The sequence below is a fragment of the Microtus oregoni genome, unplaced genomic scaffold, assembly GCF_018167655.1.
Source record: "Microtus oregoni isolate MIOR12 unplaced genomic scaffold, Mior012 000008F_ref0000371, whole genome shotgun sequence".
Taxonomy (NCBI): domain Eukaryota; kingdom Metazoa; phylum Chordata; class Mammalia; order Rodentia; family Cricetidae; genus Microtus; species Microtus oregoni.
Window position 1 is genome coordinate 345,269 of NW_024543067.1, and position 27,085 is coordinate 372,353.

At 38.0% G+C, this 27,085-nt stretch overlaps 1 protein-coding gene across 1 annotated transcript in view; it reads right to left on the reverse strand.

Annotated features, from left to right (window-relative positions):
- Grin3a (glutamate ionotropic receptor NMDA type subunit 3A) overlaps positions 1 to 27,085 on the reverse strand; it is a 183,244-nt gene that overhangs the window by 120,910 nt on the left and 35,249 nt on the right. Inside the window, exon 2 of the mRNA XM_041657495.1 lies at positions 8,420 to 9,024. Coding sequence (XP_041513429.1) covers positions 8,420 to 9,024 — 605 coding nt within the window. The remainder of the gene's footprint in view (positions 1 to 8,419; positions 9,025 to 27,085) is intronic.

The window sequence follows — 27,085 nt, forward strand, 5'->3', positions numbered from 1 at the left end:
ACTTATTATTATATGCTATCCTTCCATATGGCATGGGTAGAGATTTGGCTATACAGTGCAAACAAAGTTATAAAGTTGATAGTCATCTTTTACCTGCTCAAACATAAAACAAAAACCATATTTAGCTTGCTTGTGTATTGTGTACAATGCATGATCCATATTTGTGTTAATGCAGATATATATGTTACCTTTAAAAGTTTATGTGTTTTCAGATCAAGGGGGCCAGACCAAAAAAAAAAAAAAAAAGAGTGGTCTAGGTGATCCAGCCTTTCAGAGTGCTTGTGTTTTAGTTTCCTCAGAGTTCTGCATTCAGAACAACTTCAAGGCTATTAGCTGAGATGGTCCAGCCTCAAAGACTATTCTAGTCAGGACTTCAGATACGCCTTGCATTTTTCTATTATACAGACACTGGACAGCAAATGTTATAGTTAGTTTTCTTAGGACTTGACTATTATCTCAATTTTCTATAAATCCCCTTGGGATACTGTCACCCACAGACAATAGGAAGCAGTCTAGAGAATACAACACCCACATTCCTAGTAGTGTGGTGGGTGGTTTTGGTCATTCAATGGGTTATGGATGTTTGTCAGCATTTAGTGGAGATATAGAAATATAGTATAAAAAAAGAACTACCTATCTCAAATATTTTACATTGATAAAGATTTTTATATATTGATATAAAGTTAAGGTTGCCTTTGTTATATCACATATATGTTTCTATTCTTATTTAAGTTATTGTACCTATGTAGCTCATTTGAAATGTAATTTTAAGTTCTAGTCATTGAAAGACATTATTACAAACTTTTTAGGATAATTAAAAAATTCGGGTTAGTTGTTGTCTATAACAACCACATTTGTAGCATATTAGGTATGTTTTCAATGTTAAACAGATATATTCTAGATAGGTGATCTTCAAATGCTTCAGAGATCTACAGAATGTGACATTTAAAGATGTTTAATATCTGTCAGGGACCAGCATCAACAAAACTAACTCTTGCCAGGGTAGAGGCATGGGGAATTAGAAAATATTAGTAAAGAATATGAAGTTGCAAAAAAAAATAAATAAATAAAACAGAGAAGCATATGGGATAGTAATGGGAGGGCATTCCAGTGCTGAAATTCACTCATATTTAATTTCAAGCTGCTTAAAATACCCCTGACCCCAAAAGGCAGGAGTAAGACAAAAAACTGCAATAACATTATACAAGGAAATGAACATACCAATTGAAGATCGCAGGCTACATCCATAGCTAAACATTCTGTTGCTAGAACAAACCAAGCCATGCTTATACCCTAGACCAAAACATTCTGTAGGTAAAACACTCCTTGGGTGGAATCCAATGTTATCTCCGTAGAGAAACTGGAACTTAGTTTGATCCTTAGACTTTTGTTTGAATTTGAAACATAGTGAGTTCTCTATTCCTGAAATATAAGGTCTAGATATTAGCCACATCTGTTGACAATGACCTTGAGAGAGCAGAACTCTTTGATCTAAATCTATGTGGGACCTTAATTTGAGGCAGAAACACAATATCCTTGGAGGAATAGAGGTAAATTCCAACACTCTGACCTTTTGTCAACATGGAAATAGGCTCATATTTTTTTGGCCTCCACAATTATTCTAAAGCTTTTCATGACAGTGAGATAGTATTGCAAAACCAAAACATAAAAAAAAAAAACAAACAAAAGACAAACAAAAAACTTAAGACTTTTCACTTTTCATGACAGTAAGACATATCTGCTCCTGGAAGCAACACTTACTTCAAGAGGGAGATGGAATTAAAGAAGCTCCTTATGGAGTTTGCTAGCCTTTTGGGCAAGAAAGTGCTCTTGCCTGGACTGCTTGATGCTATGCTGTATGAACTGGACATGCAGGACCCACAAAGAAATGATTGCTGAACTTGCCTAAAGGTACAGCAATCCTTCTGGGTTCCTGCTTCATGAAAGAGTCTACCAGACATTCTACAGGACACAGAAGAAAATGAATGTCAAACTGACAATATAAGCAGAACTGTCTTTGAAATATCCTGCTTCATGGAAAAGCCTTCCAAATACTATGGGCCTGTAGGCTGAAGATGGATGCCCCAATGATACAGAAGAACTTTGGGTGACATACAGGCAGCGAGCTGTCTCTGTCAATTCTAGAGTTTTGAAAGTTGATTACAATGTACTTCCTGTTTACTTAGATAGTATTATATCTTTCTGGAGTCTTTGATAGAGCTGATGAATAGATAGTGATAGTTACAGTTTTCCTTAGTTATGATAAAGTAGATATAAATATTGTAACTGTAATTATTGTTTGATACCTGTTTTTTATATGTAATTTTACTATGCTAATGTTAAAACCTTGCTTTTTAGTTAAACAGAAAAGGGGAAATGATGTGGGAGGTACTTCTGTCTATGTGTTGGTTTTGTTGGTTAATGAATAAAAAAACTGCTTTGGCCTATAGCAAGGCAGAACTTAGCTAGGCAGGGAAAACTAAACTGAATGATAGGAGAAAGAAGGTGGAGTCAAGAGAAGCCATGTAGCCCCACTGGAGAGAGATTCTGGAACTTTACCCAGTTAGCCACAGACTCATGGTGATACATAGATTAAGGGAGAATATATAGTTATAATTCTAGTTTTCCCTAGTTTTGATAAAAGATAAAGTAGATATAAAGGTTGTAACGGTAATTCTTACATGACACCTGTTTTGTTATATGTAATTTTACTATGTTAAAGTTAAAAACCTTTTTTATTTAAACATAAAAGGGGAGGTGATGTAGAATCCCCCTCTTTACGCTGTGAAAACCACTGGTTAATAAAGAAACTGCTTTGAGCCTATGCAGAGCAGGGCTGAACAGAGTTAGGTGTGGAAAACTAAACTGAATGCTGTGAGAAAGAAGACAGAGTCAAGGAGAAGCTATGTGGCCCCACCAGAGACAGCTGTCAGATGGAACTTTACTTGGTAAGCCATAGCCATGTGGTGATGCACAGATTAATAGAAATGTATTAAATTAAGATCTAAGAGTTAGCCAATAAAAAGTTAGAGCTAATGTGCCAAGCAGTGATTTAATTAATACAGTTTCTGTGTGATTATTTTGGGTCTGGGAAGCCAGGAATAAAACAAATGGCTTCCTACAACAGTTCAACATGGAAATTAGCTCATATTTTTGGGCCTCCTAAGCTTTTCATGACAGTGAGACATGTCTGCTCCTTGCAGCACCAATCTACTTAATAAAAGGATGATGGAATTGAAGAACCTCCATATGGTCTTTGCTTTCACTGTGGCAAAGCAAGCCATTTTGAAAAGAAACTGCCTTTGCTTTGTTGCTGACAGCATATTATACAAACTGGACAAGCAGGACACAAAAGAAAGCAACTGCCAATACAAGTTAGGATAGTTCTTCAAAAGTCTTGCTTCACAGAGTGTGTCAGATATTCTAGGCTGTAGGTCAAAGATGAATGTCTTAAAGTTGTAGAGGAACCTTGGGTAACTATCCAGGCAGCCATATATTTTTGCCATGGCCATATGTGTATAGTTTGGGAAGCTGTTTGCTCTGTATTTCCTGTTTACTCAGGTAACATTATATCCTTCTTAGGTCTCTGATGGAGCTGAAAACAAGTTATCTATAGTTTTCCTTGTTACCAAATTCAGAAAAAGAACTTATGTAAGAGATACAAAGTTTACAAGGCCAAGAAACATAAATGCTTAAATCATTTAAGAAAATGTTTTAGGTATAAAAAGATACTTTTGACCCGGGCGGTGGTGGCACACGCCTTTAATCCCAGCACTCGGGAGGCAGAGGCAGGCGGATCTCTGTGAGTTCGAGACCAGCCTGGTCTACAAGAGCTAGTTCCAGGACAGGCTCCAAAGCCACAGAGAAACCCTGTCTCGAAAAACCAAAAAAAAAAGATAAAAAATAAAAAGATACTTTTGGATTGGTAATACAGGTTTGGATGGAAAGTGAGCCAAGTACATAACTTTGGACCCACCATTATAGGACAGACAGTGAAATATTTTCTCTGAATTTGTCAAGTGGACTAGATATTGTAAATCTAATTCTTACATGATAATTGTTCTTATTGTATGTAATCTTACTACGTTAAGGCTAAAGCCTTTCTTTTATTTAGACAAAAAGAGGAAATGTAGAATATTTGTTTAACTATGTAAAGATGTATTGCATTTGTTTAGCTATGTAAAGCTATGTTGCATTTATGTTGTGGAATATTTGTTTAATTATGTAAAGATGTGTTGGATTTGTTTATATTGAAGAACATTTGTTTAACTATGTAAAAATGTGTTGCTATTTTACCTTGCCTGCCTAAGGTACCTACTTGAATGGCCTAATAAAAAACTGAATAGCCAATAGTGAGGGAGAAAGTATAGATGGGACTTCTAGGTAGGGAGAGAAATTAGGAGGAAAAATTTAGGTTCAAGAGAAGAAAAAAAAAGATGCCAGGAAGATGACAGGGACCAGCCAGCCAGACATTTCTGGGGAAGCAAGAAAGTAGGACATGCAGAATGAAAGAAAGGTAAAAAGCCCCAAGGCAAAACGTAGATGAATTGAAACAGGTTAAATTAAGAGAGCCAATGGGGCAAGCCTAAGCTAGTGAGGTGCATTCATATTAATAATAAGTTTCTGTGTCTTTATTTGGAAGCTAGTTGGCTGCCCAGAGAAAGTTCCATCTACACTAAATATGAAAACTTTTATTCATTTATTAAAACATACCACCAAATCTATGAGAATGTTAATAAATTTAATTTTTTGTGTATTTCAAAACGTGCATATCCATCTAGGCATAGAGATGCAGTCCTGCGATCCCAGCACAAGGGGTACCCAAGATAAGAAGATGGAAAGTTAAAGAGCAGACCCTTTTTTCTCATGGAGAAAAAAGCAAGTATCCAAGAATTTTATAGTTTCTCTTTATGTATTATGCTGTCAGTTCTAAAATGAGAAACTCAAGTATTCATTATATCTACTTCCGTCTAGTTGAAGAAATAGTCATTGATTGGTTAGAAACGCAGAGACGTGCATTCATCGAGGCGTTGTCAAAATAATGTACCATCTACGGTTGCCCCAAACAATTAACACTTAGTAAAACAACTTTCTAATACATTGTTAAAGATAACATAATGACCTTGGTCCTCCAGCGCTTTTGTCTACACTGAGTCATGATGGACATTTGCTCTGGCTATGGGCAACTGAGAAGAATTAAATCCCTTATACCTGTAATTATGTCTGTGTAGTCTGCCACAAGAAATTATTTTCTTACTCTGAAAGCCTGCGCTGGAAATGCCATGTTTGGGGCGATTTCATTAACATTTTAAAATGTTAACAGTTCTGTCAGCCCAAACTGAAAATGGCTGTGTGAGAAATGAAAGCTTGCATAACTCCACCACCGTCGAGTCACAGCTCATTATCCCCCTGGCTTTTATTATGCAGCAAGGGAGTGGGGTCAGCAGCACAGAATTTAGGGACAATTAAGAAAATTACTGTATGCAGATGTGACTTATCGGCTGAGAATAACTAACTTTCTAAAAGGCCGAGTTAAACAAAATAAATAAGGATGATGGAAAATCTGCAGCTGTTTTCTGGCTTAAGGCAACCTTTAAGTTATTCATTATAAAGACACCTTCCGGGGATTGGCCCACTGTCCCTGACCCCGTCCTGACACTTTGAATTTTTTTTCTTTGACTGTATTCCTCTGGGAGTTTAAAAAAAAGTCCTAGGCATATTTTTCTGAAGTACTTTGAGCTTATTTCTCATACCTCCCCAACGGGGATGAAAATATTGTCGCTGACCCCTATGCATTGTGAACTGCCCCTGGGCGCCAAATCCTACACTCTTATAACTTTCAAACTTTGTGGAATAAAATATGTGGAAACAGTCATGAGGATAGAATCTTTCACCACAGAGACAAAAGTGAAAGAAATAATAGGAAAGAGCAAATGTAGCTAGGCAAATCGCAAGTTTGCAAGTCTTTGCTCACCAGCTCTCCATTTTCCTCACGGTGAATGAGAGTGGATGACACAATTACGATAGAAAGTTTCCTTTCTCTTTAAATAGATTTCAGTAGCTATCTATTAAGCATGCTAGATGCTAGGCTTTGTCCTAGACTGAAAAATAGTGATTCCACCTAATGGAATTTGTATTCTCTTCAGAAAGCAGACAAGTCTGGATAGAGCAGGCTAAGGACTGCTGTAGAATTCAGTATAAAAAGTGCCAGAGGATCCTTGTGGAGGAAGATTTTAAATTTTTTAAATTATATTTAGTGTGTGTGTGTGTGTGTGTGTGTGTGTGTGTGTGTGTGTGATACTGTGCAAGTATGGAGGTCAAAAGACAATATCCAGGAGCCAGTTCTCTCTTTCTACTATGTAACTCAGATCTTAGTCTTGGTGGATACTGATTTCCCCATTGAGCAACCTTGTCAGCCTAAGAAATGGGATTTTACTGTAAATTAAACCTTGGAAAGCCAGAAGGATCATTCGACGTTGATAAAATAAATGCCCGAGGCATATATAACCCAAATCAACAAATATTCTTACTTGTTTTTCCTAAATGTTTTTAGAATCCAAACAGAGATATTTTTCTTGGGGTGTTCATTTTACATGATATAAGTGGATGCTAGATGACATAATATAATTTTCAGCTGTGGTTTCTCCTGTCTACTGCTATGACTGTCCTCCTAAGAAACACTGTTAGGGATTTTAAATTGGAGCTCTTTTCATGGTGTTGAGAAAGGAGAAGCTTTCTTTTTCTAAATAAAACCTTGAACCTCAGTTATGTACTAGGGTTGTGTAACTCAGTATTATGTACGAACGGGTTAACTCTGTGCAGATGCTACAAAGTAAAATATCCAACAAGCTTGAGCTTATGTAGATTAAAATTCTACATGGAAAAAGGAAAGTTAGGATGATATAATATCCAATTTTATCATTAACAGATTTTTAAAATTTAATTTGAATTACCGTGTTTCCTTGCTGGGATGGAACTCACTGTGCAACCCAGGCTGGTTTTGAACTCACAAAGGCCCTCCTGGCTCTGCCTCCCAAATGTTGCAATTAGAGGTGTGTGCCCCATACCCACTTTACATCTTTGTCAACAGCACTAGGCGGTGCTTTATCTTCGCTTCTGTCACACTTGGCTGTTAGATTGTTTGTGTATCATACGAGCTTAGCTCAATCATTTGTGAGATTATGATGGCATTCTGGTCTTTTATTAAATATTAGTGTTTTCTATAAAATTTCCTTATATTTTGTATATTCAAATGCCACTTCTTTAAGAGTATCGTCTTAAACTGTATCTCAGTCTACTGGGACGATTTACCTCTGAAACAGCATCATTCTCTGACCTAGTCTCTCTGACCATAGATCATTCTTTTCCAGATAAAAATCAAGTAGCCTGAAATTATCATTAAGGACATTCATTCCCCTTTCTTCAGTAATTATAAGGCTATTTGTATATGAGAGATCATCTTTTATTTTAGATGGAGTTTTCCATTCCATCTTCTGAATCAAGTGAGCTACTAAATAATAAAGGTACCAAATTATAATATACATACAAATTATAATATAATTATAATATGCAATTATGTGTAAAATAATAAACATCCTTATGGAATTCTTACTTTTATATATCCTATCTATCTATCTATCTATCTATCTATCTCTTCTCTGCATATCACCTACTTAACTATCATCCACTCATTTTGTATCTTCTATTTTCTATCTGTCATCTATCACAAACATTCCACAAGTAACCAGATCCTATGCTTATATATTTAGATTTTTCTATTCATTTTCTATAAGCAGACATAAAAACTAAGTGTCTAGGAAAAGAGATCAGGTGATACAGGAATCAAGAGGAAGAGCAAAGAGTCTGGTTCTGACATCTCTGCTTTTAATCAGAGTCTAAACTGCCTTAAACAATTTTAGGAGAGAAAAGTCTAATTTCATGTAACTAATTTTTTCTTTGTATATATTTAGAGAAATTTTTTCAAGTCTATGGATGTGGGAAAGAATAAACTAAGAAAGAAATATTCCTTGCTTTTATCTACTATGAGTTAAGCACAGGTTAATTATTTTCATACAAGTTCATGGCCTATTTAGTATACTATATTAAGCTGTCCCATGTTATCCCAATTTACTAGTTAGAACATTGAGGCTCAAAGTTTTTAAATAATCTGTCAAGAACTCAACAGTGAAAGAAGAGATAGCCAGAGCTGAGTGCTGTCTCTACAATATAGGGCAAAGACTATGAATCAAATTACAGATAACAGATCATGAGATACCATTCTTCTTCTATTGACCATCTCAGAACTATTGGCCTATAAAGCTACACAGAATCAAGATTTCTATACGGTGGAAAGATAGGAAAGTTTTACTTGCTATCCCAGTTCCTTGGGTGAGAATGTAATCCAGTTTTTGCATCCTACCTTGATAAATATTGTCCAGAAGTCAGATTTGTGGTTTTCACATCCACGCAGTTCATCGTGCTGGGAAGGAGAGCAAGTTCAGGCTGGATCATGGTGGCTGTGGCTACAGCTCTTGCAACCAACTCCATGGCATCCTGAACGTAGTACTCAAAGATGGACTGTGTTGTTTTTCCATGAGCAATGAGCCCTAAAGGCAGGCCTTCTGTCCTTAGTTCCTCCACATTCTGGGAGTCTCCTAGAACCCAGTGGAGCTCAGGAGGTGATAGACCAAACTGGTTGGAAATTTCAAAAATCTGCCGGACACTCTCCATGTCGCAGCCAAACATTACCATTGTGGGTGTGCTGTTCTTAATGCTCTCCAGTTGGACCTGCAGGAAACTTAGGAGGTCCTTGGTGGAGGACAGGTTAGCAGTGATGTTGATGATAGATCCGAGGTGGAACTTGGAGTTATTCTCGGTAAGGAGGAGGAACTCGGTGATATTCCAGTCTTCCTGGCATAGCAACAAGCTAAAATTGTACCAGTTGTTCATGGCCAGGATTGAGACAGTGACATCAGCATCAGAACTTAATGAATTTTCTAAACTCAGTTGTAGGTGCAGGGGATTCTGTATTTAAAGATAATGAAAAAGAAGAATTAGAAAGTATTGCCCAAAGACCATAACAGGGTACTTTTGCTTTTCAGCAAGCCTAAAGTCATTATTTTCCCCTGTGATATTTCCCCTGGGATAAAATTCTATTAGAAAAAACATTATTTTTTGTCTAATAAAAATCAACTCTTTATCCCAATTTCCTGATGATTTTTGTCAAGAGTACCAGAGAGCAGATAGCTCTTGGTGCAAATCTGAGAAGTGATATAATCATATATTCGGTTATAGATTCTTATGGAGGTTTTCTTCCTTACAGTTAGTTCCCCTAATGCATCATATTTCTTATACTGTGTTTAATGACTCATTTGTTTGATTGTCCATTCATAAAATATCATTGAAAGAAATTGCCTTGCTTTCTGTGAAACCACTATCAGAGACATCTTAGCATAGTGCAATTCTTGTATGAGAAAAAAAGAGAAGATGAATAGGTCTCTGGGTCCTTGGGCAAGGCTCTTCTAAAACACACGAAGTATTTTAGGGTACATACATCATGGTTAAGTGTATGGGTCCAATATTAAGACCTGATTACATTTCCATATGCCTTGATCTTGAACTCTTGCTAACAAAAAATGTGCCACTGAATGTATTTGTGAAACTTAAATGATTATTTCATCTACTCATGGAATTTGTCAGTGAAATTAAGGAAGAGTTTATTAATTTAGCAGTCATAAATTATAAATTACATAGTTGAAGGATAGCCTTGCAACGTTAATACATTTATCATTTATTCTTCCCAACAGCAGACACTTGACACATTTACCCTTTAACAATGCTTTCCTGAGTTTAGAACAAAGCTTTATAAACGCTGGCTGCAAAACAAATATCGATCAAATTGAATTAACTATCTTCCAATTGGGAACTATAGGACTGTCTCTGAGAATTTGCCAAAATCCTAGTCTGTGATAGTTTTCTTTTTCTGCAACACACAGCAAGCCACACTGGATAATTAGTTTTTTCCTGAACCAGGGCAAGCATTTTTATGCAAACTTTCTTTTCACCTATAAATAGGATTACTTGCATTTACACTCATTTCCCCAAACTAAGTGCTTCATCCATATTCGTAAAAGGTCTTTTAGATTGTTGTTAACCAAAATTTGCTGAAGATGAATCTATATTAAAGATTCTGTAGACTGACCTTGGCTGGCTAGAACAATATGATTATAGAGAAAAATAGTTTGTAGGTTAAGAACTATAATTATCAGGCTATCTAAAATTTTAAAAAAATCATTTACCTTAACTTCTGTGTTTGACCTGACAGTTTCATGAGTATTAGGTTAACTTCTAAGCTTAGCAGGCCTCTAGGCTGAATCAGTCCTAAAACATAAAATTGATAACATCTGAAATTTGTAGAAATGATTCCCTTGCTTTGCTAGAGCCTGTCCATCTATTGTCCCAGAGAAAGTATTTGTTGACTGTATTTATTGCTGTATAAATTAGATTTTTTGTCTAATTTTTTTAAATTAAAATTTTCATTATTTTGCATACCAACCACAGTTTCCCTTCCCTCCTCTCCCTCATTCCCTCCCCCGCTTCCCTTCTACCCTCCCCCCCACTCCTCAGAAAGGGGCAGGCCCACATCATTTAGAATTACTAGCTGTTGTGTTCTCTGCTTATGATCAACCATATTTGGCTCAGAATAAACTATTTCTTTGGCTGTAGAAGTGGTTTTGTTGTTGTTGTTTTTTTTTTTTTACTTTTTAGTGTTGTTTTTGTTCATTTGTTTATAAGTATGTGCATTTGCAATGTATTTGTCTTATTGATTTCTTGGTGTGGTGACATGCATTTTTATTTTATTATTTCTCATAGCTATAAAATAATGCACATATAGCCGGGCGGTGGTGGCGCACGCCTTTAATCCCAGCACTCGGGAGGCAGAGGCAGGCGGATCTCTGTGAGTTCGAGACCAGCCTGGTCTACAAGAGCTAGTTCCAGGACAGGCTCCAAAACCACAGAGAAACCCTGTCTCGAAAAACCAAAAAAAAAAAAAAAAAAAAAATAATGCACATATTAGGTTGTTCATCTCCCCACTACAGATTGCCTTGCATGCACCATAGTGCTTATATCAGACACTAGACTGAAACTGTCTCATTGACTTCTCTTTTGGCAGACTGAGCCAAAGATGGTGTATGTCAACCTGAATAATTCTTTCACTCACTCCAATTCCTGGACTTTGATCATGATCTGAAAGACTAAGAATCAAACGACTGGGGAGGAAACCATTCCCACCACTCTTTCAAGACCCACCATTTTGCCTGAATTGTAACCAAGGTTTGTTCAAATACTTTCCAAAGAGGAATTCACTAGAGGAGCGTTGAGGAACAGGTTTGTATGAAAGCAAGAATGAACATAAAATAAGCTGATCATATTTATTATTCAGCACTAGATGGAGACATAAAGCATTTGGCAAGGAGAAGCAACATGGGATTTAACTAAAGAGGCCCTTTTTTCACCACCAGATAATAATTAATCCATTTAATCAGGTTTATTCCTATAATCAGTTCTACTGAGGAACTCCAGATGTTGAAGTTAATTCTTTCACAGTCTTAAGGGATGTAATTCTTCAAATAAATATTTGTTAAGTGATAGTTTAGAAGCATCTAATGACACTTATCTAGTAGCTTCACATGTAGCATCTCCATTTTTCTTGTGATGCCAAAGTGATGCTATCCTTTCCCCATCATGCATTTGTATGTGCACGAGCACACATGCACCCATGTGCACGCGCATATACACAACACCCCCTCCCCACAGATTCAAGTTATTAACAACTTCGAGTCTCACAAATTTTGTTACAATCATTAGCAAAAAGTTAAAATGCATATTGAATCCAAATTAAGAAAATTTTAAAAAGAAAACAATAGAAGGATCTTGCCTTAGCCTATATTAAAATATTGGAAATGCAATTTTTGTTAGGTAAGAATAGTTTGCAAACAGATATTCTAAAAAGGGTTAAGAAGTAAATAGAACAAAAGTTAACATACACAAAGAACAGCAATTAAATATATTGAGTTAATAAATTATACATGAAATATGAAGTAAAATGGAAAGAAATACAAGATTAAGAGTTGAGAAAAACATTTAGATAAGCGGTATAACTTAATTTCCTAATTTTGCTATATAAAAATAAATTCTTGCTGGGCAGTGGTGGCACACTTCTTTAATCCCGGCACTCAGAAGGCAGAGGCAGGTGAATCTCTAAATTTGAGGCCAGTCTGGTCTATAGAGTGAGTTCCAGGATGGTCAAAATTACACAAAGAAACCCTGTCTCACCCACATTGGAGCACCGGACAGAAATCTCAAGGTCCAAATCAGGAGCAGAAGGAGACGGAGCACGAGCAAGGAACTCAGGACCGCGAGGGGTGCACCCACACACTGAGACAATGGGGATGTTCTATCGGGAACTCACCAGGGCCAGCTGGCCTAGGTCTGAAAAAGCATGGGATAAAACCGGACTTGCTGAACATAGCGGACAATGAGGACTACTGAGAACTCAAGAACAATGGCAATGGGTTTTTGATCCTACTGCACGTACTGGCTTTGGGGGAGCCTAGGCAGTTTGGATGCTCACCTTACTAAACCTGGATGGAGGTGGGCGGTCCTTGGACTTCCCACATTTCAGGGAACCCTGATTGCTCTTTGAGCTGATGAGGGAGGGGGACTTGATCGGGGGAGGGGAAGGGAAATGGGAGGCGGTGGTGGGGAGGAGGCAGAAATCCTTAGTAAATAAATAAATTTAAAAAAAAAAAAGAAGCACAGAAAAACAAAAACAAAAAAAAGAAACCCTGTCTCAAACAAACAAACAAGCAAACAAATAAATTTCTATCTACTAATAGCATAAAAATAGACCAATTATGTGAATATGTGAGAATTCAGGGTTCATTAAACTGAATACTATAATCTATTATTTTTGGCATTAAATAATCTATTAAAACAAAAAGTGAAGGGACATGAAATACCAAGAACATTTGCAGTAACGGTGATAGGCAAAGCACTTGTGTTTCCAATAAATTAGTAACATCTCCTAGTCAACAAGGGCACAGAATGCTTTACTGAACACTCATTTAATCCAGACAGGCAATTTCTCCTTTTTATTTATTTTTTAATTGTAACCTTCTACTGTGAGAAGTGCTGTCTCCACATGCACTGGGTAAGAGAGGGACAACATCTAAGTAGCTGGAAAGATAGGCATTTCATATCATTATAAATCATGGTGGTAGCAATAAGTCCAACAATACAGTATGGCAGGGCTAGGAAGAAGGGAGGCCTAGTCCAGGAAAAGGACAGCAGAAGTGGGGGGGATGCAGATACCTGTGTTGGATGGCGTTTTCTAATTGAATTTGAGAAGAGCAAAGAGATGTATCTGAAAACAGTTGATCACTATATGGGTAAACATAAACAGGGGCTTAAAAGTCCTAATTTAAAATCCATGCAGCCAAGAGAGGCTGAAAACTAACAACACTGAGGCTAGGCCTCACCATTACAATAACCAGGAAAAGCCACAGACTATACCCTGTGAGGGGCCAATCAGCATTGAGAAAAACAAGTGCTAGATGCTCCAGAACATTAAGAATAGCTTGATTAACTTGTGAATAGGTTACAGCAACCAATCCCTGTTTGAAAAGACTTCTGTTGCCTCATTCCTGCCTAATCAGGAGTTCAACTCCCATCTGACTCCAGATTCTCCTCCCCACCCCCATCCATTACTCCTTAAAACCCTTTCCACAGCTGAGCTCAGTGCTCTCCCTGATCCAGCCACTGTGTTGGAGTGGATAGAGATCCCAGCTTGGGCTTGCAATAAAGGCCATTTGCTTTTTTGCATACAAACTTGGACTCTTTTGGGGGACTCATGGCATGGGCATAACATGGTTTACTGTAAGAACATAAACAATTAGTTATTGACTTTATTCTGCTAAAGGTCTGCTTCTGCTGATCGTTCTCCTACAATATTATTATCTTCCTTGCTCTAGAATAACAATGACTGTATATTATGCTGCTGTATTCCTTTAGTGTGATTGTGTAGTATCCTTTTAGTAGTGTCTACTATGTTCTCACTTAGGTCCCACACAAGCTCTCCTTGCTTGTGTCATCACTGCTCTCTTAAGCTATCTAAACTTTTCTCTTCTCTTCTGCTATGTGGTATTAGGGCTTAGAAGCTGGGGTGAGCTATGTAGAAGTTATGTCTCTATCAATTACAAGTCATGAGGCCACCTGCCAGCAATTTAACACCTCTGAGTCATAGATTCCTATCTCCAAAATGACCTCAGTACTATCTCCTATCTCATGACATTAAACGTGGGAACATGGTAATGTATGGAACATGTATGGCCCAGAAGGAGTACCGAGGAAGTGGTACCAGTGGAAATTTACTTATAGAATGTAGACCTTGAACTGGAAGTGCTTGTAAGAGATGATTTTATTGCTATGAGTCTCCCAAATTTTGTTTGTTTGCACACAGTGGTCTTGGCAATAAGACATCTTTTACAGAAATCAAGTATATCATAAACATTTTACAGGCAAATAAAGGCTTCATCTCACAAGTGTGTGTGTGTGTGTTTCTAAATTTATTTCATTTTATGTACATTGGTGTTTTGACATGGGTGTCAGGTCCCTTGTTCCTGGAGTTACAAACAGCTGTGAGCTGCCGTGTGGGTGCTGGGAATTGAACTAGGGCCCTCTGGAAGAGCAGTCCGTGCTCTTTACCACTGAACCATCTCTCCAGCAAAAGTATGCTGATAGTCTCAGAGATACATTTTGAGCAGAGAGCAATCTTAGTACTGATTTTTTTTTTTTTTTGAGACAGGGTTTCTCTGTGTGTAGCTTTGGAACTTGCTCTGTAGACTAGGTTGGCCTTGAATTCACAGGAATCCACCAACCTCTGCCTTGGAGTGCTGGGATTAAAGGCACGCACCACTACCGGAGAGGCTGTTTATTTGGAGATGCGTGTTCTCAATAGTTTCCCCTTCCCATACTCTTTCTCTTGTAAGAGGTTCCATCCTCCTTCATGAAATAAGGAATTTTGGAACCAACTTCTAGAGTTCCAAACAGAAATCTTTGTTCTCCTGAAAAAAACAGATTTGAATCTTTTCTGGATTGACACAAGTTTTCGAAACCGTGATTGCCTATAATTAAGTTTGACACAGGACTTGAGGATATTCCCCAACAGAAAAGACTAAAGCAACGATGCCATTCTTTCAGGGTTTTCCTGGGCCAGCAGATCCGGATAAGGAGGTTGAAGCTAGGAGGGTTCCAGCGAGCTTGGAGCTGCCTTGCATTTGCACAGAGAGGACATCTACTCTCTTCCATGAGTCTGCTGCTGCTGAGACACACGGGAGAAGCTCAGAATAGGGTTCCCATGCTGTGACTACTTCTTCACTGAAGTGGCCCCAGGAGGTTTTCTCTTACTCATACTCCCCCACCTCACAGACCACAATTATGCAGAAAGCTTTTTTTTATCTGAAAATTAAAGTTTATTTTTTTTAGAAGCCCAGGCTTTTAGATAAATTCTGTTTTATAGTAGCATTAAGAAGTAAGGCAAACAGAAGGCACAGTTTCTGTCCTGAAACCAGAATCCAATAATAATTACAATTTTTTTTTAAAAAAAAATGACTACTGCTATCTCCAATATGTTATGCTGTGATGTGGGCGAATTGTTTGTATTCTGTCAATCATGCACTAAATAAATACTAATTGGCCAGGAAGGACGTATAGGCGGGTCAACCAGTGAGAACAGGAGAATTCTATGAAGGAGGAAGCCGATCCCTCCCAGTCCTGCCCAGACCACATATGAAGCAGAATGTGACCTGCCTAGCTGAAAAAGGTACTGAGCCATGTGGCTAACATAGATAAGAATAATGGGTTAATATAAGCTACAAGAGCTAATAAGAAGCTTGAGCTAATGGGTCAATCAGTTTATATCTAATTTAGACTGTGTGATTTTTTTCAGGACCAAATGGCTGGGGGACTGGGCAAGACAGAAACCCCAACAAGCAGGACCTCATGTTACAATGCTGAGTATCTTCCTTTATCTTCATAATAGCCCCATGCGGTGACTATGCCAATCAGTCTCCTTTAACAGATCAAAGTCAGATTCAGAAAGAGTCAGTGATTCTTTTAAGGTGACACAAATAACTCCAAACCTCAATTTGTTGGATTGGAAGTCTGTGCTTTTAACTGATATTCTGTCCCGTTCCAGTTGATAAAAACAACACAGAAAACAGACCCTTAACATTAGTGAATTTAATCTTCACAGTTACAACCATCTGCAGGTGACTCTAAGAGCCCACAGAATGGAGTAATTTTTAAAATGAGTCATAGCATGCCTTAAAATGAGGTTCTTTGTGTCCTTGGGGGGTCCTATCTGCTTCCCAGGGTGCACATGGGCTTTAGTCATTTTCTTCGCTCATCTTTCTAATGCAACAACTCTTGAGATACGGCAATAATTTAAAGAAAAAGAGACAGTTACATAATTAATGAAACTGGCTTTGTGTGTGTGACAGTATAAGAACATTTGAAAAAGCTTACCTCAAATTTTCATTTATATTTGAGTTTTGTGTTTAAACTTACATTCTGTAGGAACATTTCAACTGCGAAGTATGGAGATATCAACAAAGGTCTTAGGATATATTCTTTACAATTTTTAATATAAAACACCAGTTACTTCGTCTATATAATGAATGTTTCAAAGATAAAACTATGGACTTCCCAACCTGCTGCAGTTGTTTAATAATGCTGAGTGAGGGATGTTTCACAGTAGTTGGCTGGTAAGGGTTGGGAAAGGATGAAAGATGGGGGATCATAGGAGTTTGAGTAAAAATGGTCCCTATAGGTAAATAAGTAGTGGCACTATTAGAAGGTGTGGCTTTGGAGTAGGTGTGGCTTTGTTGCAGGAAGTGCATCACAAAGGGGGCAGGCTTTGAAGTCTCAAATTCTCAAGCCAGGTCTAGTGTGACATTCACATCCTGCTGCCTGTGGGTCAAGATGTAGAGCTCTCCAGCACCATGTCTGTCTGCATGCCACCATGCTTCCTGCCAATGTGATAATGGACTAAACATCTGGACTGTAAGCCAGCCCCCATTAAATATTTTCCTTTATAAGAGTTGCCATGGTCATGAAATCTTTTCACAGCAATAAAAGCCCTAGCTAAGACAGGGCTGCAGGATGGAGTCAATTTCTTGTACTAGAAAAGACTAGGAGTCATGTTGTCTACCTATGATGAAATGTTGTCATGTATAGCAGAACTACCTTCAAAGACAACCACAAAAGCTGTGAAGAAAACCCAATATATTTAAGGCCATAGGCAGAGAGATTCATTTTGGGGGCAGAAGAAATAGCAAAAGGATTCAAGCTGTACAAACAAGTTGGTTTGCGACAACCACACAAGCTTTCATATATAATTTACCATTCTAAGTCTATTTGTTGATACAAAAATTGTTCATTTATATTCCACCCCACTTTTGCCTTTTTGTGCTGGAAGATTATGGGTTTTTTTTTTTCTGTCACCTGACCTTTGGTAATCATGAAAGCCTTTGGCTGTGACTTATTCTGTGTTCCTTATTTTTTAGGGCCATACATGTAATATGTATATTATATGTATCTATATGTATACCCCATCTAGAAGTAACCCCATGTGCCTACAAGTAGGCCTCATACTTGGGCATGCGAAGGCTTTTGTCAAGATGGTGTCTATAGAACATGTTTAGTCGTGGTGTCTAGGGAGAGAAGACAGTTTAAAGAAGGTGGCTCACCACAGAGAAAGATTATAGAGGAAATGAGAATGTCAGCCCTCGGCAAAGAACACTAGCAAACAACAAAGATCAAAATTTGTTGAAGATCTGGATAGATGGCTCAGCAGTGAAGGCCCCTTGCTGATCTTGCTGAGGACCTTGGTTTAGTTCCTAGTACTACATGGCAGCTCACAATCATTTGTAACTTCAGCTCTGGGGTAACTGATGCTCTCTTCTGACCCTGAACTCCTCAGGCACTTCATGAGTGTGGTGTACTTATATGAAAGCAATATATATATATATATGTTCAAATAAAACAAATCTGAAAACCAAAACAAAACCATGCGTTTGTTGTTTTTTTGTTCAGAATTCACCATAGTTTCCAGGAAGGGAAGAAAGAGAATATAAGTCTTCATTTAGCATTATTCAGAACTTTTAATTAGGTCAGTTGTGTAGGGGAAATTTTGTGGCTATCCTTAAATCTTAGAGTTTAATTTTCCCTTTGTGGAATCAAATTAATAGTTTCTACTTTACTGTAATGAGTCTTTCTGTCCCACCAACCAGCTCCCAAATAATGACATGAAGACTTCTTATTAATTATAAAAGCTTGACCTAGGACTTAGACGTGTTTCCAACTATCTCTTATAGCTTAAATTAACCTATATTTTCCATCTACTTTCTACACCGTTGCTTTTACCACTCATCTATTTGTGTATTTGACTTATTCCCCACCTCCGTGGCCTCTTTCCACCCAATTCACCTCCTCCTCCCCCCTCCCTCCCTGCCTGGAAATGTCACCTATACCTCCTGCCTAGCTATTGGCCACTCAGCTTTTTATTGCACCAATCACAGCACTACACCTTCACACAGTGTGCAAATTTCCTAGACACCTTACAAAGTTTGTAAGGATCAAATAACATCACTCATACAAAGCATCAGTACATCATACATTGAAGCAAGTGGTCCTGTAATGTATAATGTCAGCAGTGATGCTGGTGAGGTTAGGAGTGTTACACTAGGGGCTGCTGTGTAAGACCCAGCTAGAGTGGTCCAGCATCTATTTTGTGTCTGGCGTTAAGTACTAATTCCTGCAACTACAGTGTGAATAGTATCGATATTAATATCAATATTAAAGAAGATATTAATATCTTCTCCACTAGGATTTTAATGGAGGTGATATTATCAATACCAGGAAAATTTTTTTTTGAAGAATAGTTTAGGAATTAGGCGGTAGAAAGAAACAGATCCCAGAGTCTGGGGTAGACTGACGGGAATACTGGCTGCAGTTTTGAGTTTTAATCATGAGGCAGATGACTTCACAGCTTTCCTACCTGCCATTTGTACTAGCCTTGATCACTGGAGAAATGCCGTGTCATCCAGTAGAGATCAAGGATTGAAAGATGAATCAGAAGAAAGGTGAAGGTTGGAAGGAGGAAGAACGACAATAAGAGATGTCTTTTGCTGAGATGCAGTGAGTGCTTGGTGACCATCAACCTTATCTTTACCAATAGTAATAGCTAACAAACTTTCTCACACCGCTGTAATCAATCCTTTCTCAAATTCTCATCATGTTTGTACTTCAACACCAGCGGTGGGAGGAGGATGTGTGTAGATTATTTGTGCCCGCTTGACTTCTGTGCTTACAAAACCAAATGGGGCTGGTTTAGAGAATGCATTTTCTTTTATCCTGACCAGTGTCATGTATCTTTTTGATTTTCAAGGTCCTCGCTTCAACAAGCCTTTCCAATGCCTGTCAGTATGCATTGAAAAAAAAAAAGGCACAACTGGCACGTGACACTTTTTTCTCAAATATATCAAAGAGGATTCTGTAGCAAGCATGGGTCAGGCTTCTTATCACTGTGAAAGTCAAGGATGGAATTTGAGTCAGGGAATTTCAGACTTCCATTTTGGCTACTGTCCAGAAAGAATAATGTTGTCCACTAAGTAATTCAGGACCACATTATGTTAAACACATAGAAGTGATAATGAGGTGGGAGACAGTATAAAAACAGAGGACACAGTCCCTTTCCTGGATACAAGGGATGGTGGACCCAATATCCCACTGGGGGCACAGCAGGCCGTTTCACAGTACGTTATTAAAGCTGGGTGTAATTTTCCCATTGTCTGACAACTTTGAAACTTTTACTTCACAGATGGCAGGATTATTTGTTATTAAGAATTTCTGGAATGAAAATATTGCTTCAAGACTGATTTTAGTTTCTGGTTTGGTTAAACAGTATTTGAAGAAATAACATATTTATATGTGTCACTGGATGATTTATTAAATAATTAATTTTTTATTGAAAATAGATATGTCTCTCATATAATACTTACTGATCATAGTTTCCCCTCCTTATACTCCTCCCACCTTCCCTTCCCCCTAGATCTACTTCTTCGTCCTATCTCTTCAGAAAAGAACAGGCCTCCAAGAGACAGCAACCAAATATAACAAAACAAGATATAATAAGACAAGGGAAAAGTTCACATATCAAGTCCTGCCAAGGCAACCCAACAGGACGAAAAGAGTCTCGAGAGTGGGCAAAAGAGTTAGAGAAGCATTCACTCCCATTGTTAGAAGTCCCACAAGACCACCAAGCTAACAGTCATAACATAAACACAGCAGACCTGGTACAGACCCATGTGGCCCCATGATGGCCCCTTTGGTTTCTGTAAAGCTATATGAGCTCTTCTTAGTTGATCCAGTGGGCCATGTTCTCCTGGTGTGCTCCATCCCCTCTGACTCCCCCTGGGTTTCCCCAGCTCCAAGGGGAAGGAATCGACAGAGACCATCAATTTAGAGTTCTCTTTTTGTATAATGTCTGGTTGTGGGTCTTTGCACCAGCTCCCATTTACTGTCAGAGGAAGTTTCTCTGACGATGATTGGATAAGGCACTGATCTATGAGTATAGCAAAACATCATTAGGAATCATTTCTTTTTCTTTTTTCTTATTTTCTGGGACCAGTTGAATATATTCTGTGTGAGGTCTCCGGGCTATCCAGTCTCCAGTTCCTGGGCACCTGAGCAGTGTCAGGCACAGCCTTCCTCTCAAGTGGGCCTCAAATTAAACCAGACATTTGTTGGCACCTTTTGGTGCCACCATTGCCCAAACACTTCTTGCAGGCAGAACAGATTGTCGGTCATGGATTTTATGGCTGGGTTGGTGTCTAGGGTTCTCTTCACATAGCCTTCAGAGTGTTTAGAGCAATAATATGAAGGTCCTTATACCCAGCGATCTCCAGAAAAACCAGAAATGTTAAGCACACAGGGTTGTCTTTCCAGTAGAAAAAGCTGTTCTTCCATCCAGAAAGTTGAGAGTTGAAAGTGATTAATAATCTGGTGATCTGTGTTATTCATTCAGCCAGGCCATATCAAGCTCTTAATACCAAGACTGGAGGTGGTTAGCAATCTAAATGACCCTGATAGCCAAAGGCTGTCCCTAACACCTACAACTGGAACCAGAGGTGGCTAGTATCCCAAATTACCTCCATGCTATCTGGATGACTAACACCAGGGTAGACCCTTAGGACGCTACTACAGGTAGCCTATTTCTAGAACCTATCTCCTTGGAGGGAATGACATGTATACACTGAGTTGAGTAACAATGTAATTATGCTTCCTGTGCACCAGGGTTTGTATTATATCAGGAAACCTTTTCTTTTCAAATTGTATTGCACTTAAATACATTGGGAACAAATTACCTGTCATTAGTCTCAACAAAGTCTGATACAGGTTGGCAAGGTAAATCTGCACCGGGTTTTCATTCTAATCTCTCCGTGGAGTTTGCTTCCCTGTATTCCACTGCAGGGACTTGAACAGCAGAGCACCTTTCTAGACCAAAGAGCCTAGAACACAGATGTGAGGGCTCCATGCAGGCATCAGCTTCATCTCTCTACACTCAGTGAGCCCTGTGAATGGTGTCCTCAGCAATGGGGTCAGAGAGCAACCAACCCGAGATTAGGGATCTCCATGGAACCGCTTGACCAACAGCTCAACCGAATACAACCCAGTCCCACCACTGGAAGCCTTGCTTGGCTACTACAAATGGGCAGTTCAGACCTCTGTGTATTTCACTACTAGGAGTTCTTACTAGGGTCAGCCTCATAGATTATAAGAAGTTTTCTCTGCAATAGTTTTCTGAACTGCCCCAAATGCTCCCCAATTCCAGACATCACTCCCTGCACTCTCTCCCTCCACCTCTTCCCCACCATCTTACCCCTCCAACTCCTTCTCCCATCCCCATCAGTCCCCAGTACACTAGCAAAATCTATTCTGTTTTCCCTCCCCAGGGAGACCCAGGTGACCCCTAGAGCCCTCCTCTTTAGCTAACCTCTCTGGATCTGTGGATTATAGTTTGATAATCTTTATTTAGCATCTACTATCCACTTATAAGTAAAAATTATTACTTATATGTGAAAAATGACTATTTGTTTTTCTCTGTCTAGATTTCCTCACTCAGGTTTTTTTTTCTAGTTGCATCTCTTTGCCTGCAAATTTCAAGATGTCATTTTTTTTAACAGCAGAGTAATACTTCATTGTATAAATGTACCACATTTTTTTTTTTAAAAAATCTATTCTTTGGTTGAGGTACATCTAGGTTGTTTTCAGGTCCTGGCTATTACAAATAAAAAATAAATAAAATAAATAAATGAAAAATAAACAAAAAGTTGTTATGACAAAACTGAGCAAATGTCTTTGTGGAAGGATGAAGCATCCTTTGGGAGTATGCCCAAAAGTGGTATAGCTGTGTCTTGAGGTAGATCAGTTCCCAATTTTCTGGGATATAAGATGTGATTTTGATGGAATCACAAAGCAGTTTTGGTTTGTATTTCCCTTGACGGTTAAGGATGTTGAACATTTTTTAAAGTGTTTCTCAGTCAGGGCTGGAGAGATGGCTCAGCGGTTAAGAGCATTGCCTGCTCTTCCAAAGGTCCTGAGTTCAATTCCCAGCAACCACATGGTGGCTCACAACCATCTGCAATGAGATCTGGTGCCCTCTTCTGGCCTGCAGGCATACAAGCAGACAGAATACTGTATAAATAATAAATAAATAAATATTAAAAAAAAAGTGTTTCTCAGTCATTTGAGATTCCTCTATTGAGAACTCTCTGTTTATATCTGCACTCAGTTTCTCTTCCGGATTGTTTTATTTGTTGATATCTAGTTTATTAAGCTCTTTATATATTTTGGATATTAGACCTCTGTCAGATGTGGAGTGGGTAAAATATTTTCCCATTCTGTAGGCTGATGCTTTGTGTGATTGGTGGTGTCCTTTGCCTTACAGAAGCTTCTCAGTTTCATGAGGTTCCATTTATTCATTGTTGATCTTGGTGCCTATGCCATCAGTGTTCTCTTCAGAAAGTTGATTCATATGCCAGTGCACTCAAGGCTGTTCCTTACTTTTTCTTCTATCAGGGTCAGTGTGTTTGATGTTATTTTGAAGTCTTTGGTCCACTTGGATTTGAGTTTTGTGCAAAGTGATAATTATGGGCATATCATCATTCTTCTACATGCAGACATCCAGTTAGACCAGCAACGTCGTTGAAAATGCTTTCTTTTACCCAGTGTATATTTCTGGTTTCATAATAATAAAAAAAAATACCAAGAGTTCATACGTATGTGGATTTATGACTGGATCTTTGATTTGATTTAATTTATCAACCTGTCTCTTTTCATGCTAATACCATATGTTTTTTTTTTAATTATTGTAGCTCTGTAGTACAACTTGAAACCAGGGATGGTGATGCATCTAGTTTTTCAGGATTGTTTTAGCCATCCTGGGTTTTGTGTTTTTTCATATAAAGCTGAGAAACATCCTTTCAAAGTCTGTAAAGAATTGTGTTGGAATTTTGAAGGGAATTGCATCGAGTCTGCAGATGACTTTTGGCAGGATGGTCATTTTGACTACGTTAATCCTATGAGTCTATGAGCATGGGAAAACTTTCCATCTTCTGAAATCTTGATATCTCCTCCAATCTCTTTCTTCAAAGACTTGAAGTTTTCATTATACAATTCTTCCACTTGGTTGGTTACAGTTACCTCAAGATATTTTTATATTATTTGAGGTCATTATAAAGGGTGTTGTTTCCCTGACTTCTTTCTCAGTCTGTTTTAGAGAATTAAAATTTATCAAATGAAACTACCGGTATAGACAATAGTTTGTCACAATCCTTGGTGAAAAATGTAGACATATTCTCTTAAAATGGGAACTACTGAAATGTGTACCAGATAATTAAACTGTCGGATGTGCAAGTTAAATTTCCTACCGAAATCTGATTACTTTCTGTCACTGCAGCCTGGAACTGTTATTAAGAGATGGCTTATGTCACATGCTAATTTTCTCATTGCACTAAAAATGAACACTCAGCTAAATGCTGGCTATTTATGTTTTAAGCACCTGCTGGAATGGCCACTATGGTTGACACAAACTTTTTTTCTCAGTTCTATCATTTGACACAGTTCTGTACATTGGTACAAGTATGTTTTACACATTTAGAGTATGATTCAGCTAGTTTAAATATAAATGTTAAGAATCTTATAAATTGTATTTATGTTCATGTGCAATGTGTATGTGTGTGTGGGTAGGCTTCACAAGCATGAAGTTCCCTCAGAGTCCAGAAGAGGGCATCAAATATCCCAGAGGTGGAGTTACAGGCAGTTTAGACCCATGTGATGTGGATGCTGAAAACTGGAATTTGGATTCTTTTGGAGAGTAGCAACTGCTCTTAAATGATAAATCATCTCTCCAGTCTTTAATATGCCTTTCATTTATTCTAAGATTATCAATATATATATATTTAAATATTATTAATCAGTTTAATTGCACAACAGATTTCATTGGGCATTAAAAAAAACCTAATATGCTCATTGCTTGTTGCCTAAAATTGACCCCTCTAACATTAGAAATGGGGTAGCATATCTTTAAACAGAGTCTCTATACATTTCTGTTTCAGATCATATTTCGAAATTTTTGATATACTAACTGTGATTAATCTTTGCTGTAATGACATTTTATTTCACTTGAATTGCTAGGAGAACATTAATGCAATTAATTCTTTGTACTTCTCAAATCCTTGTTCACAGTAAGGAGCACTGAGAATGGCAAATTGAAAGTCTGGTCACAGAGGCAGTTTAGTGATCAAATTCAAAGGGTCTTTTAGCAGTCTGGCGACTTTAGGTCCAGCATGACAAGTCCTTCATGAACAGGGGGTTGTATTTTCAGGAAGGCCCATGTGAATCTGTTCAGAATATGCAATGACAAGGCAGGGGTTTCTCCTTTACAGATTCTTTAGTGTATCTTTGTGAACTCAGTTGGGCAATCAAGGTCCCATATAATCAGGTGGAATGGAAGTACTAAGCTTTAAGGCTGTTTAGTTAAAGACTGTTTAGTTTTATCATTTGCTTTTAAAGGGAAAACTTCATCTGTTTCCAATATATAGAGTGCCACAAATTAAGAGGTAGAAAACAATTTTTCTCTTATTATAAAGGTTAAGAATATGTTTCATTAGGTGGTCAGACCTATTATACTCTTCTTTGGATATGATCATATATCCAAATATAAAGGTGTGTGAGTGTGTGTGTGTGTGTTTGTGTGTGTGTGTGTGTGTGTGTGTACTTCCGTTTAAATTTTGCCTTCTGAATTTTTGAAGAAAATATTCAGGCTCAGTCACAACTTGCATACTTTAGCTCCTCTTTGTATAATGAATTTATTATTTTTGTCTCCAAGGTGACAAATATATACAATCACATCATATCTTGTGAGAACAAAAATATTAAATATTAATATACCTAATGAAAAAAGATTAATAAATAATATGCAGTGCATGCTACAGACTTGCAAATGCTCTACTGTAGGACTCTGGAATCACTTACTGTTTATAGATTCAGTTTTAGCATTATTTAGTCTCTCTTGGCCTGATTTTGTATGACATTCTTGCACGTTATGCCAAAAGCTTTTGGCTTTAAAATGTGAAGAACCTCTTAAGATCATTACTGTGTTTCTCAAATCAGTCCAGGGGGTGCAGTCACAAACCAAGACTGAGGACATTGAGAGGAATTTATTCCAAGAAGGGGGAGGTGAAGAGAAGGATAGACAAGGATTGGGGGAGGGGAAGGGGGTGGATGGGAAGGGACTGGGAAAGGGGGCAGGATGACACACATCTAGTCTTTATATACCAATACAGCAGCTCAAATGCTAACTTCATGATGTGATTTTTTTTAAAACATAATTTTTGCTTGAGTTCTGGGTAATGTCTGTGCTCAGGGTCTCTTGCCTCCCTTCACAGATTATTCAAGACTCCCAGAAGACCCGTTGCTTCATATTTTAGCCCTTACGGGCTTAGTTCCTTTGAAACAGAACTGTGGTATCTCTTTGTCCTCTTTATCTAATTGTGTAAATATTTATTAGCTTTTGATTACCTAGGAAGCTTGTATCCAAAGTCAAGAATTCTCTAGATGCCCCATGCTGTTTCCTTTACTTTCAAGGGGAGAGAATATTGCATGCAGGCTGCCCTTAATCTCTTTCTTTGTATGTGAACCTATGTTCTGGTTGCTCATCTCCGTTTAAGCATCCCCGATCTGTCTCATTCATCTGCTGTTCCCCCACAGTTTTGGGCATCTACGCTATTTGGTTTTCTCATCTCTGCATTTCTTGGAACTGTTTGGAACTGGAGATGCTTTTTTGTTTGTTTGTTTGAGAAGAAATTCCTGAATAACACTGTTTGGAAAACCAATTACTTGAAGGGAAAATATATTGGTTGAATGAATGAATGAAAGCGGTGACGTGGAGTTTAGATTTAGATGAAGGAGGGTGACCTTTGGCTGGCGAGGGTGATGATTTTATGAGTCATTTTTTCTTCCTGTTGGACTAATACCATTTCTCTCAAGAAGCAAGAACAACTATTATCTGCTTTCCCATAAAATTGTATCCTTTCGGATGACACAAATCTTCTCTCTTGTCAATCAGAAATGTGGCACCTGAATGCAGGAGATTGACAGAATTGCTCAAGTGCACATGAGTCTGAGACACTCATTAAAAATACAAGTGAATCATGATCTGCACAAACTCAATATGTGTCAGTCATTTCCTTTGCACTAAAGAAGGCTGCAGGAAAAATATTTATTATGCTTATAAATTATTCATAATTGAATTCGCTTAAATCCTCAGCACTGATATTTTCAAGACATGACTCAGTATACAAAGGTATCAATATTGTGTCAACCTTTCAATTATTTATCTGTTAAATAAGTTCAGTGTACTTGAACTGGAGACATGACCTTGAAATTCCAGTGACCAGCA